This window comes from Arabidopsis thaliana, chromosome 2, assembly GCF_000001735.4.
Source record: "Arabidopsis thaliana chromosome 2, partial sequence".
In the NCBI taxonomy this organism is placed as follows: domain Eukaryota; kingdom Viridiplantae; phylum Streptophyta; class Magnoliopsida; order Brassicales; family Brassicaceae; genus Arabidopsis; species Arabidopsis thaliana.
Window position 1 is genome coordinate 10,331,462 of NC_003071.7, and position 19,810 is coordinate 10,351,271.

Genomic DNA, 19,810 nt, shown 5'->3' on the forward strand with positions numbered 1-19,810 from the left:
AATTTTTGCATATCCTATTAAGAAAATAAAAATTATATTCAACAAAGAGTTATTTAGGTGGCATAGAAAATATATTTCAAATTCAGAGTGTCATAATAGAATTTCATGTTATAAACTGTGATGGTTTGAGACATTTAGTATTCATCATATAGATCCTACTAAGATATTCGAAGATGTGATAATATTTGTCAAATACATTTCAATTCAGTTGAGAAACTAACGGCTACACAAAATTTGTAATGGATCTACAACAAATACATCCACTGATCATAACTAAAATTTTCGCCAAAAAAGCTAAGTCATGGGTAATTGAGTAGGTGAAGAGATGGGAAGAAAAGTAGATGCGAAATCTCATCACATAATAATTCTTGGTAGTTAAGAAGATCGAGGAACCACAAGAGTTCGGATAAAGGACGAAAAAAAAAACTTGCAAAGTGATCAATTTTTAGGACCACAAAAACCATACCATAACATCAATATCCCCACCAATTGGGGTATCAATCAATCACTCTTCCATTAATCTTGCGAACAAACCATAGCCTTGGAAATCTTTAGTTCATTTTGAGAGTGACTATTGTAAAATATATATCGTTTGGCTTACAAGTTGTTAGGTGAATTAGAATTGATGCATTGTCGTAAAAACATATCATGTAAAGCTTTTTCCAACTCGTAAAATAAATAGTAAGTTAAAAACTAAACCAAATCATGTTAGTAATATTAGAGTATTAGACCATAAGTTCACTAGTTCATGATTCACATTTTGCAGTATGTAAAGGTTATAAATTCTGAAATGAGTCCCTCCAATGCATTCACATTTCCCTTTTTCTTTGTTCTTTATATTTTGCTTTAAGAAATAAAAAAAAAAGTTTTCTTCTTTCTTGTTTTTGCCGGAATGAGTCATTGACATGTCATGATCATTATCATGTATTTACGAAAAAAGAAGTAATAATCATGGGCTTGCACTATCTATATCCACTCGTCTCTATCGGCAGGCCTCGTCATATCACGTGTCTATGAACCTCTTTTCTTCTCCGACTATCTTCTTCTCTTATGTTTCAACTACCAAGAAGTTCTTCTGGACCTAACACTATCACATCTCTTTAGAAGAAAAACTAGCAAGAAGTTCTTTGATTATGGTAATCTAAGAAGAAAACATTTATTTTTAGTACTTATAAAAGAAGATTAAAATTGATGGACTCTTTGCAAATGCACTCCCAAGTCGCAACACATGTATTTGAGCCGGACATGGTATAAAATAAATATGTACATGTTTTCATGATCTTTGTTGATTTAACTACTTTTCAAGCAGCATTCTACCATACATGGAAGCAAAGAATTAATGCGGTCACAACCAGCAATCTATTCACTCTTCCACCGTCTTCAAGAAATCCACAACACAATCACCGCAAGAAGACATAAAAAATCTCTCAAGCAACCTTATGCAACTCTGGTTAATCTGAACTCACATCGAGTAACGTTTCTACTATGGATTCCTTGTTTATCTGTTTTTGCCTAGGATTCAAAGCCATAGGCTCTTATTTTGTAAAGCAAAACCTATTGATTTTATAGAGATACTAAACTCATAGCATAAAACAAAACCCAACTATTTTTCAATTCTAGTTTTAGTTTATGTATTGAAGTTAATTACTGTTGTGCACAAAAAAAAAAAGAAGTTAATTACTAATCAATCCGGTTTATTCCGGTTCATCCCGGTCTGCTCACGGGTAAGTAAATGCATCTTCTTTGTTTCTTTTAGAAGCGCTGTGACTTGGACTTTGCATAGACTCTCTGAATCGTCTCGGTTCTCTCATTAGTTTAAGTATGAGGCTTTGCTCCCAGAAGTGCCAATGGTCTAGCCGTTCTCACTTTCCGGTGGAAGCGAAGCCAATGATCTCAAACTATCTCATCAAACGAGTCACATTCGCGCAATGATGATCTCTTTAGCGCTCTTTCTATCATTTTCCCCTGTTTTTGTCTGCTCCTTCTTCTTCTTCTTCTTCTTTGAGGCTATTTGATGATACATTCGAAGTCAACTGAACAGAAGTTGATGTCGCTCTGTTTTTTGGCGGGGCTACAAAATTTGTACACATTGAAGAGAGGTCTTCTCTTCTTTGCTACCTTTTTTTGTTAGCAGCCATGGCTGAGTGAATATTCTTCCACCTGTCTGAGAGAAGGGTATTCTGATTTGCTCAATAATACTTATATGTTTTTAATTTTGATTAATTCTGTTCAATTGGTAGTCTGAGTGATGAAATTAGATAGATCTCAGAGCAGCAACAGAAGCAGTATCTGAGAAAAGGTCTAGTCTTTGTATTAGTTGAAACTTGTAAACCATATTCTTTCTTCTTAGCTACTACCTTTTCAATGACATGCTTCTGAATGGTTATTACAGCAATAAGGATACATCAGTGTTTTGCTTGAAAAGTAAATTGTGGGCCTAAAACCATTTTTAAAGAATGAATGAAACAATTATGAAAGTGGTCAACTTTGGGAACAAAGTTTGTGCCTTTGTGGTGCTCTATTCAGCTTTCTCTAAGTTTGTGACAACAAACTGATGTGAGTTGTATCTTGTTTTTGTTCAAGATTGTGACTTTTGTGGTGGGATTATTTCAATTTATCAGTTTAGCCTACCTAGGTTCTGTTGAGTGGAATTATTGGTTCTCAGATCTCAATTAATTTGAGAACTCTTATCAGAAACTATTCCAAGATAAGAAGGTGTTTTTTTTCTCTATCTCATAGCCTCATTGGTATAGACCTTTTTGTGTTTTGGCAGTATTGTTTTGGGAGAAACCAACTGGATTTTAACGAAATATTGTTAAACCAAAGGTTTGTTTTCTTGGAGATTGAGCTTAGCTTTGTTTGGATCATTCGGCCACTTGTGTGAGAGTTTGATTGATGGTTAGTCTTTTTTATATCATCATCATGCTTTGATAGTTGAGAGAGAGGAAGAGGCAGAATCATCACAAGTTCTGATAAAGGACAAAACCTTTTCTGATGCAACTCACGTTTTCACTTCACAAGCTCCAAAAGAGTTTACTTGGGAAAACAAAAGTTTGACGAATGCAAAACCAATTTTGTTAGCATAAGACCAAACCTACTTCTTCGTCTGCCTCTTTGCCTGTATTTGAGTTGTTCTTGTTTTGAGAGAAAGGGTGAGAAAATGTCTGCCTGTTTGTGTCTTGTTTTCCTGTTCTTCTCTATTGTTGCAGAAGCAACGTATTCTCCAGGAGGTTTCCACCATCTTTCTTCTCTAAGACTAAAGAAGAAGGTGTCCAAGTCAAAACATGAGTTACCTTTTGAAACTCGTTACTTCCCTCAAAATCTTGACCACTTCAGTTTCACACCAGACAGCTACAAAGTCTTCCACCAGAAGTACCTCATCAACAACCGTTTCTGGCGAAAAGGTGGTCCCATCTTTGTTTACACTGGAAATGAAGGAGACATCGACTGGTTTGCTTCCAACACCGGTTTCATGCTGGATATTGCTCCCAAGTTCCGGGCTCTTCTTGTTTTCATTGAAGTATGAGCTTTTGCAAACCACTTAACCTCATCTGTAGTTTGAAGAAAGAGACTCCAAATGTTTATAATGGTGTTTTGTCTGCTTGTTGCAGCACCGGTTCTATGGAGAATCAACGCCATTTGGGAAGAAGTCGCATAAGTCAGCTGAGACATTGGGTTACCTAAACTCTCAGCAAGCGTTGGCTGATTATGCAATCCTGATAAGAAGCTTGAAGCAGAATCTATCGTCTGAGGCATCGCCTGTGGTTGTCTTTGGTGGCTCTTATGGTGGAAGTAAGCTCACACCCACCACTTTCAGTGCTATAATCAATTGATGAGACCTCATTATTACTCATCATTTCTCATAAACTATGTTATGTTGTGTGTCACGTCTTGTGACAGTGCTTGCAGCGTGGTTCAGACTCAAGTATCCCCACATAACAATCGGTGCATTGGCATCCTCCGCTCCAATACTTCATTTCGATAACATTGTACCATTGACAAGCTTCTATGATGCCATTTCTCAGGATTTTAAGGTGCTGTATGCTCTGTTTCCCGCAATTTTCATACAAAAGTGGCATTCCAATGAACTTTTGTTATAAGCAGGATGCAAGTATTAATTGTTTCAAAGTCATCAAGAGAAGCTGGGAAGAGCTAGAGGCAGTTTCAACTATGAAAAATGGCTTGCAAGAACTCAGCAAAAAGTTCCGAACTTGCAAGTAAAATATGCTTTAAATCCATTGTTCTTTTCTCTAAGCTCTCCAAACAAAAGCTTAACCGAAACTGTTTTGCTTGAATTTTATAGGGGCCTTCATTCTCAATATTCAGCCAGAGATTGGTTAAGTGGAGCATTTGTTTATACAGCCATGGTTAATTATCCAACTGCAGCTAATTTCATGGCGCCACTGCCTGGTTATCCCGTAGAGCAGGTGAGATATTCATTCGTTAAAGTGTGTCATCGAGTATTTTCTTTTTCCCGACCGTCATTTTCTCTTGCATCAGATGTGCAAGATCATCGACGGGTTCCCTCGAGGATCCAGTAATCTTGACCGTGCCTTTGCTGCTGCAAGCTTATACTACAACTATTCGGGATCAGAAAAATGCTTCGAGATGGAACAACAAACTGATGATCATGGACTTGATGGTTGGCAATATCAGGTAAACTCATTTAGACCGTCATTTAGATATTTGAACATATTCTAATAGATTTGACGATTTGCAGTCGCTAGAGCAAGAAATGGTTTTATGTTATGAAACTTAAAACTTATAAATGACACAAAATGATTATTGAATGGAAACAGGCGTGTACAGAGATGGTGATGCCAATGAGCTGCTCGAACCAGAGCATGCTCCCTCCGTACGAAAATGACTCTGAGGCATTCCAAGAACAATGCATGACTAGATACGGAGTCAAGCCTCGACCCCATTGGATCACCACAGAATTTGGTGGAATGGTCAGTTTTTTTCTTCCCCTCCATTGGATCAGTTTCTTCGGCTGTAAGATTCAATATCCTGCTCTTTGGTCATCTTTTGCAGAGGATAGAGACAGTACTGAAGAGATTTGGAAGCAACATCATATTCTCCAATGGAATGCAGGACCCTTGGAGCCGTGGAGGGTAAGTGGTACTACACAGTACTATTCGGTTTTGGTTCTTAAACAGATGGATTATTTTCATCAAATTTTCAGGGTTCTGAAGAACATTTCAAGTAGCATCGTTGCGCTTGTGACCAAGAAAGGTAAACACTTCTGTTATGTTTATGAATGTTGGGGAAAGTTAGACAGAGATAGATTTGAGTGAAAAATCGAAACCTAACATTGTTTTGTGTGGAACAGGAGCTCACCATGCAGATCTCAGGGCTGCTACAAAAGATGACCCAGAGTGGCTGAAAGAGCAGAGGAGGCAAGAGGTTGCCATTATAGAGAAATGGATCAGTGAGTATTACAGAGATTTAAGAGAAGAGCAATAGAGGAGCCAAACAAAAGTTTATTGCACTAAAAATCAACAAATAAAGAAACTAGGTGTTTTTGATTCGGTTCGTGTAACAAAGTAAAAGCTTCACCAGGAATTTGTATTCCCTCAAACAAAATAATCTGATGTTTGTTTCTCTATGGAGTGAATTCTGTAACTAATATCTGATTATATCGTGGCATTCATGAAAATGTTATGGAACAAAGAGGGTATCATCGCAAATAGTCAAAAATGTCACGCGTATTTAAACCCTAATTAGACACCGAGAACATAAGTAACGTACGACACATTCTTCATGAAACAAATGCGAATTCAATTAGATTCCTATTCTTCTTCTTCGCTCTCTTGGTCCAAATCTGTTGTCGAGGTAGGAGAGTTACAAGTCCCGAAAGTGTATCCCTTCTGTGTCAACTTGACGGAGACCATCATGAATAAAGGTTCTTGTGGCAAGTCAGATTTTTGACTTCTTATCCCGTTTGGCTTGGACAATCTGATCAGCTATATGTTCGGACAAGACATGATCGTGGAATTGGCTTAGGAGAAGTTGATAGACGTAGTTTGGTTCGAAGTTTCTGAAGTCTAGAAAGATTAGTGGGTCGGGACCTCGAGAAGGATTCTGGTAAGATCCGAGACTCGTGACGCTACCATCCCTGTCGTTTATGATAAATTCCTCGAAGTCTCTGTCTCGACTGATCATTACCGAGTTTAAGAAACCTGACGATGATGGAGTACGAGACCAAGCGGTTACATGAACATCGAGTTTCATTAATTCAGTATCCATTGTCGAATTTTTATTCGACAAAATCAGAGAGAAAATATGATTCGTGGAGAATTAAAGTGTAATGTTATGTTTTTATAAGCATAGATCTGATTATAATTTGTTCTAACTTCTAACGCGTTTATGGAATTTCCTTTTTTGTCTCCATTTTTTTTCTTTTTTCGTTCTTATTTTCTTTTTGTTTAAATTGTTTAATATTATTTGCGGGTTTACGATGTGTTTATAGATAAGATATTTTATAAAACAAAGAAAAAAAGAAAATCTTTCTAAAAACTGTAATTAATATTTGCTATAATACAATAAAAAGTAAAGTTTGGTAGTGGATCATGCTGAAATTTAACCTTGAAATAACTAAGTTAATGAAATTTGATCATTTTATAAAAAGTTAAACTAAATTTTAGGATTTAAGTGTTTTTTCGAAAGTTCATAATTTTTTCGTTCAAAATTTAAAAGTTTTTTTTTTTTTTGGTTCAGACTATGAATGATCATTTGATCGATAACTTGTTTTTTATTGGGTTTTGTTGGATTTCTCATAGTAATTTCATTGTTCCTCCTTGTCTTTGCGATTGTCCTCTTTGACTTCATGGTACTGAAATCTTTTTTGGATCTTTCTATTTTTTGGAAATTGCTTGGATAGCTCCCGATCGTTTATCTTTCAATCAAACTACGGTTTCATTTTTCTAAGCCCAAATAATCTCGATTTCCGAAATTTCATTTCACAAGGCTTCAAACTAACTCCGAAAGATGTGGAAAAATTTAGTGAATACGAAAAGATGTGGGACGCTTCATAAATAAAGATGTGCGGCAATTTTGTAATTACGCAAAGATGTAGGCAATTACGTAACTACCCAAAGATGTGAGGGGATTTCGTAAATAGGGGAAAGGTATGGGATAATGTCGTAATTACCAAACGATGTGGGGGTGATAGAGTTACTAGTGCCAATCTTGGAATAGATAGTCTCCCTCCAGTTACAGTGCTCTCTTTTCCACTATCGCCATGATTGCTCAAACGTGAATTGAATGATCTGATCCATAATCTAAAAAATTGAGCTTTCATCAGTAACCGAAGCAATGGCACGGAGGTCTGGAAATTGCATGAGATGTCTAGTGATATTCTCGGTGGTTTCAGCATTATTAGTGTGTGGACCTGCTCTTTACTGGAAATTGAATAAGGGTTTCGTTGGATCTGCTCGTAGCACCAACTCCATTTGTCCTCCTTGTGTCTGCGATTTTCCTCCTCCTTTGTCTCTCCTCCAGATTGCTCCCGGTACTGTTGTTACATCTGGGTTTTCAATTTGATTCATAAAATAGGAGACTTTATAAATCTGGAAATGCTTAGATCGTGCTTGGAACAATCTTGTGGTTTCTGTGATGGATCTTTCTATCAAAGCTACGGCTTTTAAATTGTATACATAAGAAGAGTCTCAATTTCTAATGAAGTTTCATTCTTTTGCAGGGCTTGCAAACCTCTCTATTACAGGTTAGATCTCGTTCCCAAGCTTTGAAACTCTGTATGTATTGTTTCTTCAGTTTCTCTAGTATCTCTACTGATTTAGTATGAATGAGAATGCCTATCTGATGATTTCTCACTGAGAACCCTTACTGAATCGTTTGAAAACCTAGGAATTTGTGAATCAGTAACCAATGGGTGCAACTATATCTCTTAAAGTTAGACTTTATTTGGGTTTCTTGATCAGACATAGGAGCCTAAGATTCTCTTATCTGTTGCCAATTGCATTAGGAATACTTTTAACAAATAGTTTTTTTAGTTATCTGTTGAGAAGATGTTCCTCTTTTAGTCCATGGAAAAGTAGAATATGATATATCTGTTGACTTGTGTTATGTATCAGGTTGTGGCAGCGATGATCCAGAGCTCAAAGAGGAGATGGAGAAGCCGTTTGTGGATCTTCTCACAGAAGAGCTGAAGCTTCAAGAAGCAGTGGCAGACGAGCATAGTCGTCATATGAATGTTACACTTGCCGAAGCTAAAAGAGTTGCTTCACAGTACCAAAAGGAGGCTGAGAAGTGTAACGCTGCCACTGAAATTTGCGAATCAGCTAGAGAGAGAGCTCAAGCATTGTTGCTCAAAGAGCGGAAGATCACTTTTTTGTGGGAGCGCAGAGCTCGGCAATTAGGTTGGGAAGGTGAGTAAGTAATTCACTGTTTAGTGACTTCTTCACAGTCTACTCTGACGAGTTTCTCAATGGAAGCAAACTAGATTTTCTCTTCCGTATACAACTCGTGAGAACATGGGAATCGCTTAATTCGCAAGGCAATGTTTTTGTCTCACATGTTCTCTATATATGTAGTTCTTTTTTGTTTTGCTCTTGGCTCTAGACACTGCTAAAGAAAGGGTTGGCCTTGTATTGACTTTTTTCTTCAGATATATATTTGTCAGTCACACTGGACAAAGTCACCGACTTCTGTATTTTATTGTTCATGTTTATTGGCAAACGCAACCATCATTTTCTCACCAGGCAAAAGCAAAATATATAATTATGATCTTATTGAACTTGGATATTGTGTTTTTTGAGATGTGCATCTGATTGAGACAGCAAGCCTGATTTGATTTGTAAGAGGATTTGTTTTGCAGCTAATGTTGGATGCATCTGTGATTATGGTTTAAGCATAAGTGTGGGTCAAGAGTCACTAACAAAGACTTTTGAGATGTTTAACTAACACTAGAATTTGTGAAGAGGGACAAGAGCAGAGGAAGAGACAAAATTAGAGAAAAGTCAAGAAAGGGTTGACATAATGCAGCATATGATCTCTCCAGGTATTACACAGCACCAACTTTCAATACTCATTCATGCACAAAAACAGCTGCTTTTTTCTGTTTATTTGATTTGTTTATTTTTACTAGTGTCAGCCATTAATAATACTCTCTTTCTCTCGTTGCATTATTCTAATGCTCACATGGACAGATTCCTTAAAGGTTTTTATTAACACTTTAGATCTACCATTAAAGAACAGATCTCGGTTCAGTGACTTCTGCAAACCGTCTAGACCCATGTGGGTTGTCCAAACTCTATAGCTTGAGGCTATTTGTTCTATATTCAACTTATTATGTGGTTATGTTTCTTTTATGTTCTTCTCTGAAGCTTCCTTTGTGGACTTCTGCTGTTTTTTTCCTAACTTTGGAATAGTTTTTGTTTATCTCTGGACACAGAGATCGCAAATTCTTTTTTCTTAAATGGAAGGTTCCATGAACAAGCGAGGATACGAATGCAGTCAAGAGGATACTGACAAGCTGCCAGAATCAAAGAGACAAAAAGTGCCTGCTTTAGCAAGGTAACTTCCTTAAGGATTTTCTGTCATTTTCTAGTTCAAAGTAGCTCAATGGTTAAACATCACAACTATTGAGGAAGAACATGCTTTGTTGTAAGATTCATGGAGGAGAATGTGTTCCATTTGAAACTAAGATTCTTTACTCTTTCTGAGTGAGATTTGTTCTTTGTTGAGAGGTTCTTTTGTAAGCTCTCAAATTTTAGTTTTTATGTTTCCAGACCTCTTGATTATCTTGCAAGTTTGTTGATTTTCTCATATGAAACAAACTTTTTCTAGTGTTATTGTGGAAGCTGTCAAAGTAGATAGTCTGCAGAGGCTTTGCTCGTCTTTGGAGCCGTTGTTTCGCAGAATTGTGAGTTTCTATTCTACCCCTGATCTAGCCACGTAATGCTATTATAGTAAATTGTGAGATGCTTGTGGAGGTGTTTACTGGGTATGGTGTGGACAAACACACAGGTTAGCGAAGAAGTGGAACGAGCCTTATCAAGGTTGGGAAACGCAAAGTTAACCTCGAGGTATTTGCTCCATTATACCTTTTCCTCTTGAAATGGCTCTATGATCTTTGTAGCGCTTAGTTTCTGATTAACCCAACATAAAATCTCCAGGTCACCAGAACCAAAGAGGATCCAAGACCGCAATGGAAGAAACCTGCAACTTCACTTTAGGACGCGAATGCCTCCTCACTTATTCACAGGCGGGAAAGTTGAGGGAGAGCGAGGCTCGGCAATTCATGTGGTTCTTATAGATGCAAACACAGGAAATGTAGTTCAAACAGGAGAAGAATCAGCTTCAAAGCTGAATGTTGTAGTGTTAGAGGGTGACTTCAATGATGAAGACGATGAAGACTGGACCAGAGAGCACTTTGAGAGCTTTGAAGTGAAAGAGCGAGAAGGGAAACGCCCCATCTTAACTGGGGACACACAGATAGTGCTTAAGGAAGGTGTGGGAACTCTTGGAGAACTTACTTTCACTGACAACTCGAGTTGGATACGTAGCCGAAAGTTTAGGCTTGGTGTTAAGCCGGCTTCAGGGTATGGTGATAGCTTTTGCATTCGTGAAGCCAAAACAGAACCTTTTGCTGTCAAAGATCATAGAGGAGAACGTGAGTTTCTAATCATTTGGATTGTATTGATGAGTGTTAGTTACTACTAACTTGGCTCTGTCATCGACCATCAGTAAAATTCATTTTCTTTTGACAATGTTTTGCAGTATACAAGAAACATTATCCACCGGCTGTACACGATGAAGTCTGGAGACTGGATCGAATAGCGAAAGACGGAGTGCTACACAAGAAGCTATTGAAAGCTAATATTGTGACAGTCGAAGACTTCCTTCGACTCCTTGTTAAGGATCCACAGAAGCTGAGAAATGTAAGCATATTATTTGTTAATGTGAACAAACCACCAATATTGCCAAAGATATCCTAGTTAAATGTTCTTTTTTCTCCCTGATAATGTAGTTGCTTGGGAGTGGAATGTCGAATAGAATGTGGGAGAACACGGTGGAGCACGCAAAGACGTGCGTGTTGGGTGGGAAGCTTTATGTGTTTTACACAGACCAAACTCACGCTACAGGCGTTGTCTTCAATCATATATATGAATTCCGAGGCCTAATTACAAACGGACAGTTCCTATCTCTAGAGTCTCTTAACCATGACCAAAAGGTAAAGTGTAAAGACAGTCATATTTCTGTCTTGATTTGAAAAGAATTTTTTGGTCATAAGCTGATAATTGGTTTGCTCACAGATTTCTGCAGACATTTTGGTGAAGCTGGCTTACGAGAACTGGCATAAAGCTATTGAGTATGACGGTAAGCTGTTGAATTGCTTACCAGTTGCCGAGAAGGAAATAAAAAGCTTACTGGAACCAAAAATGGTCTCAGCACAAACTGCTCCGAACCATCAACAGCTGCATAACCAGAACAATAGGCAAACTGTGCAAGGTCATCAGAATGCGATTACCTATTCACCGGTCCCTCAACCAATAGATTATCCTCAGTTTGCGCAGCAACATTGCAACCAATTATTACCCTCATTCCCTTGCAACGTACAAGACTACAACAGGTCGATGGAAAGCTCCAATGATTCAAGCTCATACAATGGAGAAGATTGGTGTCCACCAAGAGCTGCAGGACAAGGTCTTGAAGACATTTTCAGCGAAGAAATCAGACTAAGGAGTTCTGAAATGCTTGAGACTGACGATATGCAGAGACTGTTGAAGACGTTTGGTATCGGTGTGAACACTGTGGGAACACAAGGAGGGTTTGGTCAGACTGATGAGTCTTGTTACGGTTATAGCATCCCGTACCAAGCTCAGATCGATAACACGTACCGAAGAGAACGTAATAGAGGCTCGGGGAAAGCTGTTGTTGGATGGCTAAAGCTTAAAGCTGCTTTGAGATGGGGTATCTTTATACGCAAGAAAGCTGCAGAGAGAAGGCCTCAGATTGTGGAGATCGATTGACAAAAAGGGATAGAGAGCTTCTTGAGGTTTTAATCCGTTGAAGATTTTTCGTTTTCGTTAAAGCTTGAAGACAGTTTCTGTGTGTTCATCTTTTGGATGAATAATCTAAGAGTAGAGAGTGGACTTTGCTTTGTATTACATGTAACGCTTTTTATGTTTCTCTCTTATATTTCGTGTCAATTTTTTACGTTTGTGTCGTTTTCATGTTAATTATGTTAGCAATCTATATCTTTCTCTAAGTTTTTATATTGGAATAAGTGAACACTATGACATTAACTTATAACATATTAACTAATTTAAAACTAAGTTGGCTTGTTTGGTGGAAAGTGGAATCTATAAAAAAATGAATCCATCAGATAAGCTTCAACCACTTTTGCCATCTAATATTTACTTATTTTGCTATATAATATTTTTTCAGCTATTTTGTTAGCCAACCACTTTTAAATCTACCAAAAACATTCATCAATTTATTTTGAAATATTGATTTTCAACTAGTATGTTTTTATGTTTTTTTTTATTAACCGAACATAACTAAACAATATATACCAAAATAACCAGTGGATACATACATAAACTTCTAATTTCAATCCTAAAACTGTCATTTTTTAACAAAAAAAAGTTAACTTCTAATTTCATTTTCATATCACCTCACTTATTTGAGTTTTAACTTTAATCGACGAGATTGGTTGGACATGTTGAGTGTGGCTCGAGGTTCTGACGTAGCGACTAAATTAACCAATAGGATTCATTGCATTTAAGATCATTAATTAATTTCGTTAGTAATACCGGTGTAAACCGGACCGGGATTAATTTTACTAAACCAGACTTGGTTACTACACTGAGCGCTCCTTTTAACGGAAGAGACTGAGACAGTGGAAGAGTCACTCACTCACTCATCAAAAAATGGCGGAAAATGTTGGAAGCGACTCGAGCGAATTCGAAAGCATCTCTTCTTCTCAGAAATCTTACCTCAAAAACTGTCCTTTCGCCGGTCACGAAGCTCTTCCGACAAAATCGACGGATTCTGACAACACTGAGGTTCTCGGGAACCAGATTTCTCCGGCGGTTGTTAAAACTCCGATTCTCTCGTTCTCTTCTCCGACTAGCCTCGATTCTATCAACGATGACGTCTTTCGTACTCCTCCTGAGAACGCGTCTCTCTCCTCTGCCGCTGAATCGGAACCCAGAGTTGGGGTTTCGGAGATTAAGCTCCAAGGAGGTTCGAATCTGACAACTCCGTTTTCTATGGCTGAGACGACGCTTGTTTCTTCTTCGCCGTCTCTTCCGGCGGAAAATGTTAGGGTTTCAGAGTCGAATTTGAAATCTTCTTCTTCTACGGCCAAAACGACGCCTGTTTCTGCTTCACCGTCCGTAAATGCTAGGGTTTCGGAGTCGAATTTGAACTCTTCGTCTTCGACGACCCCTGTTTCTGTTTCACCCTCAGAAAAAGTTAGGGTTTTTGAGACGACCCCTGTTTCTGCTTCACCGTCAGAAAAAGTTAGGGTTTTTGAGACGAAATGTCATTCTGATTCCGGTGATTCCGTTCCTTTGTCTTCTTCTCCGCCGTCTGTTGCGGCCGACGATGTTAGGGTTCCGGCAAAGCATCTTGATTCTGATTCTTCTCCTCCGACTGCAATCGGAAGAACTATGGTTTTAGTAAAACAACGAATTTCTGCTTCTGACAATTCTGCTTCTTCGTCTGCAAGTGAAGGGACCAAGGTCTCTAAAACTGAAAATTCTGGTGAGGTTTTGCCTTTTAAAGAAATTATCGAAGCTCTTCTTCGTAACAGTGGAGAGAAACTCAATGAAAGAGATGATAAAGTTAGCTATGTTGAGATTCTCAAGCAATGTGGTTTGAAATTCCCTAAATGATCCTGATTAGTAAGTATTATCTTTCTCTGTTTTAGTTTGTTCTTTTTGTTTCTGTTTCGGGATTACGCGTTCAGATCTTTCCTTTTTTGTTGATATGAATGCGTCGGGGTAAAAAGAGTTGGGAGCTTTTTAATGTTCTGTAGCTTCAACTACAAGTAATGATAAGTATTTTGTTCGAATGACAAAGGCTATATCCTACAAAGATGATTTCTTGTTCTACTGTTATTGCATTCGATAGCATTGTCTGAGGAAATGACGCCTTTGTGTGTTGTCGCAACTTGCACGCAAGGAATTAGTTATGTGTTTCTATCTTCAAAATCCAGCTCTCTCTATCTTTTGCTGAATCTCAAGCACCGATTTTGTTTAGTTTCCTTGATGCTTGGCTCGTCGTTTTGTTGTTTGTTTGGTGGATTGTTGAGAGCGAGTTTCTCCATGGCGTTCATGAACTTTCGCATATGCTTGATGTACTCGGGGTATGTTTCCAAGTTGCAATGCCCTCCTCCTTTTACCCACAATGGATCATACTTGTCCTTTGCTAGTTCCCACAATCGCTTCCCATGTGACATATTCACAATATCATCTTTTGTTCCCTGTAGTTTTCATAAAACCGAGTTTAATGATCTCTCATCTGCCTAGTGAGAAAAAGTGATGATGTAAAATGTAAACTTACATGTATGACAAGAACAGGGCATGTTACATGGCGTATCTTGTCAATGTTCTGCAAAATTCCAGAGTTTGAGAGACTGACCCGATAGTAATAACCAGAGACAAGAGAGATCAAGCTTACTTTGTACATATCGAACCAGAATGTCATTTTGACAGGATACAGAACTCTGAGGCCGGAGAGAATTGCGCTATGAAGAACAATCCCTCTTAGTCTCTTTACTCGAGATGCTAAGTGCAATGTTGGTCCGCTTCCAACGGATTGACCATATAGAATCATTTCCTCTTGCATGATCCCGTACTCGGTCCTCAAGCAATTGTACACAGCCTCGATATCATAGTACGTATTGAGCTCAGTTGGCTAAAGAACAATCAAAGGTTAAACCAAGAGCCAAATCATGAAACGTGTTTGAAATTATCTCTCTTACCTTGCCTGTTGAAGCTCCATAGCCTGAATAATCATAGCTGGTTCAATCACATATAAAGAAGTTCAGGTTCAAGTTCGTTCATCATTATCAACAAAGAGAGAAGTGTTTTTTGACTATTTGTATGTATAAACCTCATAATGTTGACGCGGAGATGAGCTCGAAGCTCGATGAAGAGATCAACCATTTGGCCGAGATCCGCGGCATTGCCATGTGAATAAAGAAGAGTGAATCTAGAGAAAGGGTGTTTCCAAAACGTGGCAATGACCTTGTTGCCAGATTTGGTGGTAAGCTGATGAACATCCATGCTTTTTTCTGGTGTTATCCCGGTGAACATAAGCTTTCCGGTCTCCTCGTCTTTACCCACGTCGTATGTTGGTGGCGGTGGGAAGAAAGCGAACTTTGCAGCCATGTTTGACGTCACATTACCCATATCAATTAGTATTATTGTTCAGCAAAAGGGTAAAAGAAAAAAACTTTCAATGAGAAAGAAGGAGAAAACAAAAACAAAAACCCAAACCCCAAAATCTCTCCCTCCCTCTCTCTTTGGATCTAAGAAAAGAAAACAAAGAAAATGGTTAAATTTTTGTGTTTCGTGGGTTTATGTTTAGGGGAGAGGAAGGAAATAAAATGGAAGGTGATGGTGGAGAATATTTGGCGGGAGAAAGAAGTTGAGCTGTTTCATTAACAAATTTAATATAGATTCTGTTATATATATTAAACTCAGCTACAAATTTCAACTGTGAATAAATTTGATGCTATATGATTTTCACCATGAAATGTGATATCTCTTCATTCCACAATCAAAATTGCAAGCAGCTACAGATTTTAGCATATCAACCTCATTTTAACACAACCATCTCTCTCTCTTTTGGCACAAACACTTGAAACCCTTCTTTTACCTCACATGAACTTTCTCGGGTCAGTTTGGTGTCTCATTCTCAGCTGTTTCCGGGACTTCTTCCACGATTTCTGGAGTGTGTAACAAAGGGATTGGACTGTTACCGCGTTCACTAGTCGAGCTACTGCTATTGATCACTTCACTTTCCATTGGCTTTAGAGAAACTTTAGGGAGTGTATCTGCAGGAGCAATAAGTGAATGCTCTTCTGAATGTTTCGGCTTGTTCAGAGCTCGACAGTGAGGACAGTAGTAAGTAATGTATGGGAAATCCTCTTTCCGGGCGAGTCCTGCATGTTGAGAGAGGAAGAGAGACATTGTACAATTAAGTTATCAATGGTATTGCATCTAGTGTGTATTAGAAGACAAAAGACAGAGATAATGTCTCACTCACCGTTATGCATACGGCAGTTTCCACAGATGAGTGCATATGACTGACTTGGATCTTCGCCTACAAGGAGAGCCGCAATGCGTGAGATCCAGCTACCATCATGAGCAGCATATTCCTGAGGATTATAATGCTCAAACACCATCTGTTGGTTTTGTTCTGTGCCGGTGATTCTTTCGCTTGTTCCAGAATGGTTAGACTCATTATCCGAATGATGAATTGGAGTGGTCTCAGCGCTGTTGCCTCTTGTATTTGTCTGTTTTCGGTTCCTGAGCCCTCCCGAGTGTTTGGCATTGTTCTTTCCTGCGGTGGGCTCAAGTTGGGATTCATCTCCTACAAATACTTTCAAGCCTGACTCAGCACCCAACTTGGATGCCAGAACAGTTGCAGCAGCCGCCTTTGCAGCTGGGTCAGGGTCATACCTCTGATACAAAATAGCTCATGTTATAACAAGTTCCAGTCTCAATAGTGATAAAACCCACAATAACAAGTATCCGTTAAGATATAACAGCAATTCAATTCTTTTTAAAGTTTCTGAACAAATTGCAAATCTAGGCTACCAGTAGAAGAAGTAATTCCAGAACTCAAAAGTGCAGGTCTTCCTGTCCTTTAGTAGTATCATTTCCAATTAAGTCAAGTTGGGAGGCATCACACTAAGAATTTCAACTGTAACACTTAAGTTCTAGATTCATAACCACCCTTTATCCAAACTTACAATATAGCTTTGCCTAACACATTGAGCCACTAGTTTCACAGTTACAAAGCTAGCGCCTAGCGGAACTTGAAAAGCGAAAAAGAGAGACTCTCAATAAGGATAATCCTTGTATAATGGCTGTACTGTCCTAAAGGAATTCCAATACAAATTTTTGAATACCTAGCTCTTTGCTAAGGTTAAATTTAAGGTCATCTTCTAATTCAACAAAGACGGATAACTTGCAACATAAAACAGAAATGAAAAATGATCTAATCCTACGACAAAGCTAGAATCTTTTAAGTGATCTGTATCTCTATCAGAACTAGGTAAAGTAGTGCAAGCAAAGAATAACAGCAGCACACATCAAAACATGACAATTAAAATAATCAGGAATACCAGAAACACCAATAGAATTCGAATGAACTAGCCTCACTCACACAGAACAAGTTGTATCTTACCTGAATAAGTTGCTGTGTAATGTAATAATTGGTCCTTTCCTTTAACTCATTAATCTTTCCCAACATTTCTGCTTGAAGTTTTTCCAAGGTATGCTGATCTCTGCGGTCACCTAAACCAAACCATTTCACACACAACGACACGGCTTAGACACACCAAGCCTAAGACAAATTCATGAGCATATAACAGAAGTAAATCACAAGACTCACACATCCTCCAGAAGCCAACAAGTGAAGAATAGAGAAGAAAGGCAACAGCAGGTAAAAGAAACATTGGCAAGATCCTGAAACTCCTCAGTTTCCAATCCAAATCCTCATCTCTGGTGGTCATGATTGCATAACTCACTGCAATTACCTGTTGTCACCAAAACATCAATAACTTTCCTACTAACAATAGGCAACAAAGGCATAGACTTGGAGACTAACCTCAAAGAAGACAGAGAAAGCGATGAGATTTCTAATGAAGTTCCTCCTTGTAATCGATCTACGCTTCATTCTATTCCGAACAGTCGCTTCTTCCTTTGAGATATTTTTAAGTCTCTTCTCGAAATCATCACCTCTAACCCTAAATATCGCATTCCAAAGACGCGAGAACAAACCTTTACGCTTCGTCGTCTTCTTCTCGCCGGAAGCAGAGAGTACAACGGCGGAATCATTCTTCTCGCCGCCGCTTTCAACCACAGTTCCTTCGTGCTCCTTCTCTCCCACCGCCATTTCTGATTCCTTTACACTACTACTTTGAAAATCAAACTAGAGTATCTATCGTTGATGATGAAGTTAGAATTCTTCGTAAGGATTCGCCTACTTGCCGCCTGATCTGGGATTCGTTGGAGAAGGAGGAGGAGACTTCTTCGAATATCGTGAAGGAGAGGCCAAAATATGTGTGATGCTTCGCTCTCTGCCAAAGTTTTCTTCCTCTTCGAGAAGCCAAAGAGGAAACGCAGAATTTACTCAAAACTTTTTGGGATTATTTGATTAGGGGTTTATTGGAGACTGTATATATGTTTGATTTTTTAGAATAATTTGAAGGTTTAGTGAATAAATTATGTAATATTAAATTTAAATTGAGTGTGAAAATTGAAAAATATAGAAAGAATATTAACTTAAAATTTAGTGTTATTTAATTAACGATTTAAGAGATACAAGTTTGAAATTTGAATGAATTTTCAAAATAATTTTTAGTAAAAATCTATAACTTAGGAACAAAATCTTGAGAGTTGCTTATACTTTAAGACAATAATTTTTCTTTTTTGGTCGGATTTGAGAGTACGTAATTTACTTTCTACTGAATTCATCATATTTTTTCTGTCCTTTAATTTACCCATAACAAGGTGAAAACACAAAAAGGTTAAAAAATGTGAAAAATCAAAAGGTTATTTTAATTTCCAACTATCAATCAATACGTGTTTAGGTGTATCCATCCACTTCCATTCTAAATCGAAATGATGGTACTATGTTTATGTTCAATACGTGTTTAGTTGTATCCAACAACTTCCTTCCATAACTAATAAATGGTTTTATGTTTCATTCATTATTTCACGCGCATTCTCTTGCCACAATTCCGGACGAAAAAAATCATATTCTTTTCCAATAAACCTCACACAACAACACGTTTTCATCAGTCAAGATTTTGTATTATGTACCCATGAAAGCTATACATCGTATCAACAAAAAAAGTTCTCTACACGCTTTGATTTGCTTCTACTTACAAATCTTTGTCTTCTTTTTGGCTTATCACCATTTTTCTCTGTACACTTATGTTATATGAACAAGAAGTACTTCTCTATCTACTCTCCTAATCTTCTTCTCTTCTCTGTGTTCTATAAGAATCCTAAAGGCCCATCCAGCATGAACTTCCGTTAGTGTTGTGAATTGGTGAGAGTGTAGGCAAAGACACAGCCATTCGTACTAAACCTGCCCACGAAAATGTATACAACACACATAAGTATGAGTCGATGTTGTTAAGGACTCATTCTTTCTTTGGACTAATCTACCTTTGTGGAATCGCTACATCTCCAGAAATGTGCTTCTATGGGAGACTTAGGGTGAACTTCAACAGGATTCATTAATGGGAAAAAGAGTGGAAACAGACATTGAAAGATTCTTTTAGCTAACTGTTTTTTATTAACACGTTCGTGTTTTCATACAGAAAGAATTAACTAACTTTCATATGTATAATTCAACAAAAATAAGTATGATACCAAAATAATAATCATTATGGTGCTCTGTTCAATAGAAGGAAAATATTGACCACTATGGTGACTAGTTATGAACTTGATTGGTGACTAGGAAAAGATGATAAGAACTAGACAATTTACCATATCTTAAGTTTTGTGAGATTTAAGTTAGAGGAACAAGCAACTTGTAAGATATTTTGGAAGCTAGCTTATTACTAATATAAGATTGTGACAATAACTAA

General features: G+C 37.8%; 7 protein-coding genes and 3 long non-coding RNA genes across 15 annotated transcripts; 5 read left to right on the forward strand and 5 right to left on the reverse strand.

The window, feature by feature from the left end:
- The first annotated feature begins 1,021 nt into the window (after positions 1–1,021).
- AT2G24280 (alpha/beta-Hydrolases superfamily protein) lies at positions 1,022–5,709 on the forward strand. Of its 2 annotated transcripts, NM_179719.5 has the most exons (10): positions 1,022–3,520; positions 3,612–3,792; positions 3,901–4,034; positions 4,105–4,217; positions 4,304–4,427; positions 4,501–4,656; positions 4,800–4,952; positions 5,035–5,114; positions 5,186–5,235; positions 5,333–5,709. In NM_179719.5, exons 1-10 carry the CDS (start codon positions 3,161–3,163, stop codon positions 5,464–5,466), a joined length of 1,485 nt encoding a protein of 494 aa, NP_850050.1. In that variant the 5' UTR covers positions 1,022–3,160; the 3' UTR covers positions 5,467–5,709. The 2 variants fall into 2 exon arrangements, with proteins under 2 accessions (NP_850050.1, NP_001324379.1); NM_001335928.1 differs by having other exon boundaries at positions 5,035–5,235.
- Positions 5,710–5,730: 21 nt separating this feature from the next.
- On the reverse strand, positions 5,731–6,363 carry AT2G24285 (zinc finger, C3HC4 type (RING finger) family protein). Of its 2 annotated transcripts, none has more exons than NM_179720.3 (1): positions 5,731–6,246. In NM_179720.3, the coding sequence occupies exon 1, from the start codon at positions 6,232–6,234 to the stop codon at positions 5,920–5,922; it is 315 nt and encodes a 104-aa protein (NP_850051.2). In that variant the 5' UTR covers positions 6,235–6,246; the 3' UTR covers positions 5,731–5,919. The 2 variants fall into 2 exon arrangements, with proteins under 2 accessions (NP_850051.2, NP_001324380.1); NM_001335929.1 differs by having other exon boundaries at positions 5,741–6,363.
- Positions 6,364–7,205: 842 nt separating this feature from the next.
- AT2G24290 (ubiquitin-associated protein (DUF1068)) lies at positions 7,206–8,778 on the forward strand. Its single transcript, NM_127991.2, has 3 exons — positions 7,206–7,513; positions 7,703–7,726; positions 8,097–8,778. The coding sequence occupies exons 1-3, from the start codon at positions 7,318–7,320 to the stop codon at positions 8,396–8,398; spliced, it is 522 nt and encodes a 173-aa protein (NP_565567.1). The 5' UTR covers positions 7,206–7,317; the 3' UTR covers positions 8,399–8,778.
- Positions 8,779–9,323: 545 nt separating this feature from the next.
- Positions 9,324–12,275, forward strand: AT2G24300 (Calmodulin-binding protein). Of its 3 annotated transcripts, none has more exons than NM_001335930.1 (7): positions 9,324–9,537; positions 9,811–9,886; positions 9,991–10,049; positions 10,140–10,636; positions 10,744–10,904; positions 10,994–11,197; positions 11,280–12,275. In NM_001335930.1, the coding sequence occupies exons 1-7, from the start codon at positions 9,440–9,442 to the stop codon at positions 11,994–11,996; spliced, it is 1,812 nt and encodes a 603-aa protein (NP_001324505.1). In that variant the 5' UTR covers positions 9,324–9,439; the 3' UTR covers positions 11,997–12,275. The 3 variants fall into 3 exon arrangements, with proteins under 3 accessions (NP_001324505.1, NP_180007.2, NP_973527.1); NM_127992.3 differs by having other exon boundaries at positions 9,355–9,537; positions 9,811–9,890; positions 9,957–10,049; NM_201798.1 differs by having other exon boundaries at positions 9,447–9,537.
- Positions 12,276–12,834: 559 nt separating this feature from the next.
- Positions 12,835–14,062, reverse strand: AT2G08000. Its single transcript, NR_140262.1, has one exon. It is a non-coding gene; the product is annotated as an other RNA (long non-coding RNA).
- Positions 12,877–14,049, forward strand: AT2G24310 (TPRXL). Its single transcript, NM_127993.2, has one exon — positions 12,897–14,049. It carries the CDS (start codon positions 12,900–12,902, stop codon positions 13,866–13,868), a length of 969 nt encoding a protein of 322 aa, NP_180008.1. The 5' UTR covers positions 12,897–12,899; the 3' UTR covers positions 13,869–14,049.
- AT2G24320 (alpha/beta-Hydrolases superfamily protein) lies at positions 13,960–15,592 on the reverse strand (the record flags this gene model as incomplete). 2 transcript variants are annotated; one of them, NM_127994.3, is made up of 5 exons in its annotated part: positions 13,960–14,458; positions 14,539–14,586; positions 14,656–14,892; positions 14,960–14,996; positions 15,091–15,368. In NM_127994.3, the coding sequence occupies 5 exons, from the start codon at positions 15,366–15,368 to the stop codon at positions 14,198–14,200; spliced, it is 861 nt and encodes a 286-aa protein (NP_180009.2). The 2 variants fall into 2 exon arrangements, with proteins under 2 accessions (NP_180009.2, NP_001324569.1); NM_001335931.1 differs by having other exon boundaries at positions 14,198–14,458; positions 15,091–15,592.
- Positions 15,557–18,460, reverse strand: AT2G24330 (integral membrane metal-binding family protein (DUF2296)). Its single transcript, NM_127995.3, has 5 exons — positions 17,818–18,460; positions 17,602–17,746; positions 17,395–17,504; positions 16,249–16,666; positions 15,557–16,144 (listed from the first exon to the last, which is right to left on the reverse strand). The coding sequence occupies exons 1-5, from the start codon at positions 18,103–18,105 to the stop codon at positions 15,879–15,881; spliced, it is 1,227 nt and encodes a 408-aa protein (NP_180010.1). The 5' UTR covers positions 18,106–18,460; the 3' UTR covers positions 15,557–15,878.
- Positions 18,461–18,935: 475 nt separating this feature from the next.
- On the forward strand, positions 18,936–19,537 carry AT2G08005. The gene has a single exon (NR_140263.1). It is a non-coding gene; the product is annotated as an other RNA (long non-coding RNA).
- AT2G08010 lies at positions 19,186–19,431 on the reverse strand. The gene has a single exon (NR_140264.1). It is a non-coding gene; the product is annotated as an other RNA (long non-coding RNA).
- Positions 19,538–19,810: the final 273 nt, after the last annotated feature.

What these genes read in the sequence shown, in the direction of transcription:
- AT2G24280 (NM_179719.5), top strand. Translation starts at nt 3,161, where the DNA reads ATGTCTGCCTGTTTGTGTCTTGTTTTCCTGTTCTTCTCTATTGTTGCA. An exon ending in CTGGTTATCCCGTAGAGCAG is followed by an intron (nt 4,428 to 4,500) that starts GTGAGATATTCA and finishes CTCTTGCATCAG; the next exon opens with ATGTGCAAGATCATCGACGG. An exon ending in GACCCTTGGAGCCGTGGAGG is followed by an intron (nt 5,115 to 5,185) that starts GTAAGTGGTACT and finishes TCAAATTTTCAG; the next exon opens with GGTTCTGAAGAACATTTCAA.
- AT2G24285 (NM_001335929.1), bottom strand. Translation starts at nt 6,249, where the DNA reads ATGGATACTGAATTAATGAAACTCGATGTTCATGTAACCGCTTGGTCT.
- AT2G24290 (NM_127991.2), top strand. Translation starts at nt 7,318, where the DNA reads ATGGCACGGAGGTCTGGAAATTGCATGAGATGTCTAGTGATATTCTCG. An exon ending in TCTCCTCCAGATTGCTCCCG is followed by an intron (nt 7,514 to 7,702) that starts GTACTGTTGTTA and finishes ATTCTTTTGCAG; the next exon opens with GGCTTGCAAACCTCTCTATT. An exon ending in TGCAAACCTCTCTATTACAG is followed by an intron (nt 7,727 to 8,096) that starts GTTAGATCTCGT and finishes GTTATGTATCAG; the next exon opens with GTTGTGGCAGCGATGATCCA.
- AT2G24300 (NM_001335930.1), top strand. Translation starts at nt 9,440, where the DNA reads ATGGAAGGTTCCATGAACAAGCGAGGATACGAATGCAGTCAAGAGGAT. An exon ending in AACGCAAAGTTAACCTCGAG is followed by an intron (nt 10,050 to 10,139) that starts GTATTTGCTCCA and finishes TAAAATCTCCAG; the next exon opens with GTCACCAGAACCAAAGAGGA. An exon ending in ATCCACAGAAGCTGAGAAAT is followed by an intron (nt 10,905 to 10,993) that starts GTAAGCATATTA and finishes CTGATAATGTAG; the next exon opens with TTGCTTGGGAGTGGAATGTC.
- AT2G24310 (NM_127993.2), top strand. Translation starts at nt 12,900, where the DNA reads ATGGCGGAAAATGTTGGAAGCGACTCGAGCGAATTCGAAAGCATCTCT.
- AT2G24330 (NM_127995.3), bottom strand. Translation starts at nt 18,105, where the DNA reads ATGGCGGTGGGAGAGAAGGAGCACGAAGGAACTGTGGTTGAAAGCGGC. An exon ending in TTACACAGCAACTTATTCAG is followed by an intron (nt 16,667 to 17,394) that starts GTAAGATACAAC and finishes ATTTTGTATCAG; the next exon opens with AGGTATGACCCTGACCCAGC. An exon ending in AAACTGCCGTATGCATAACG is followed by an intron (nt 16,145 to 16,248) that starts GTGAGTGAGACA and finishes CTCAACATGCAG; the next exon opens with GACTCGCCCGGAAAGAGGAT.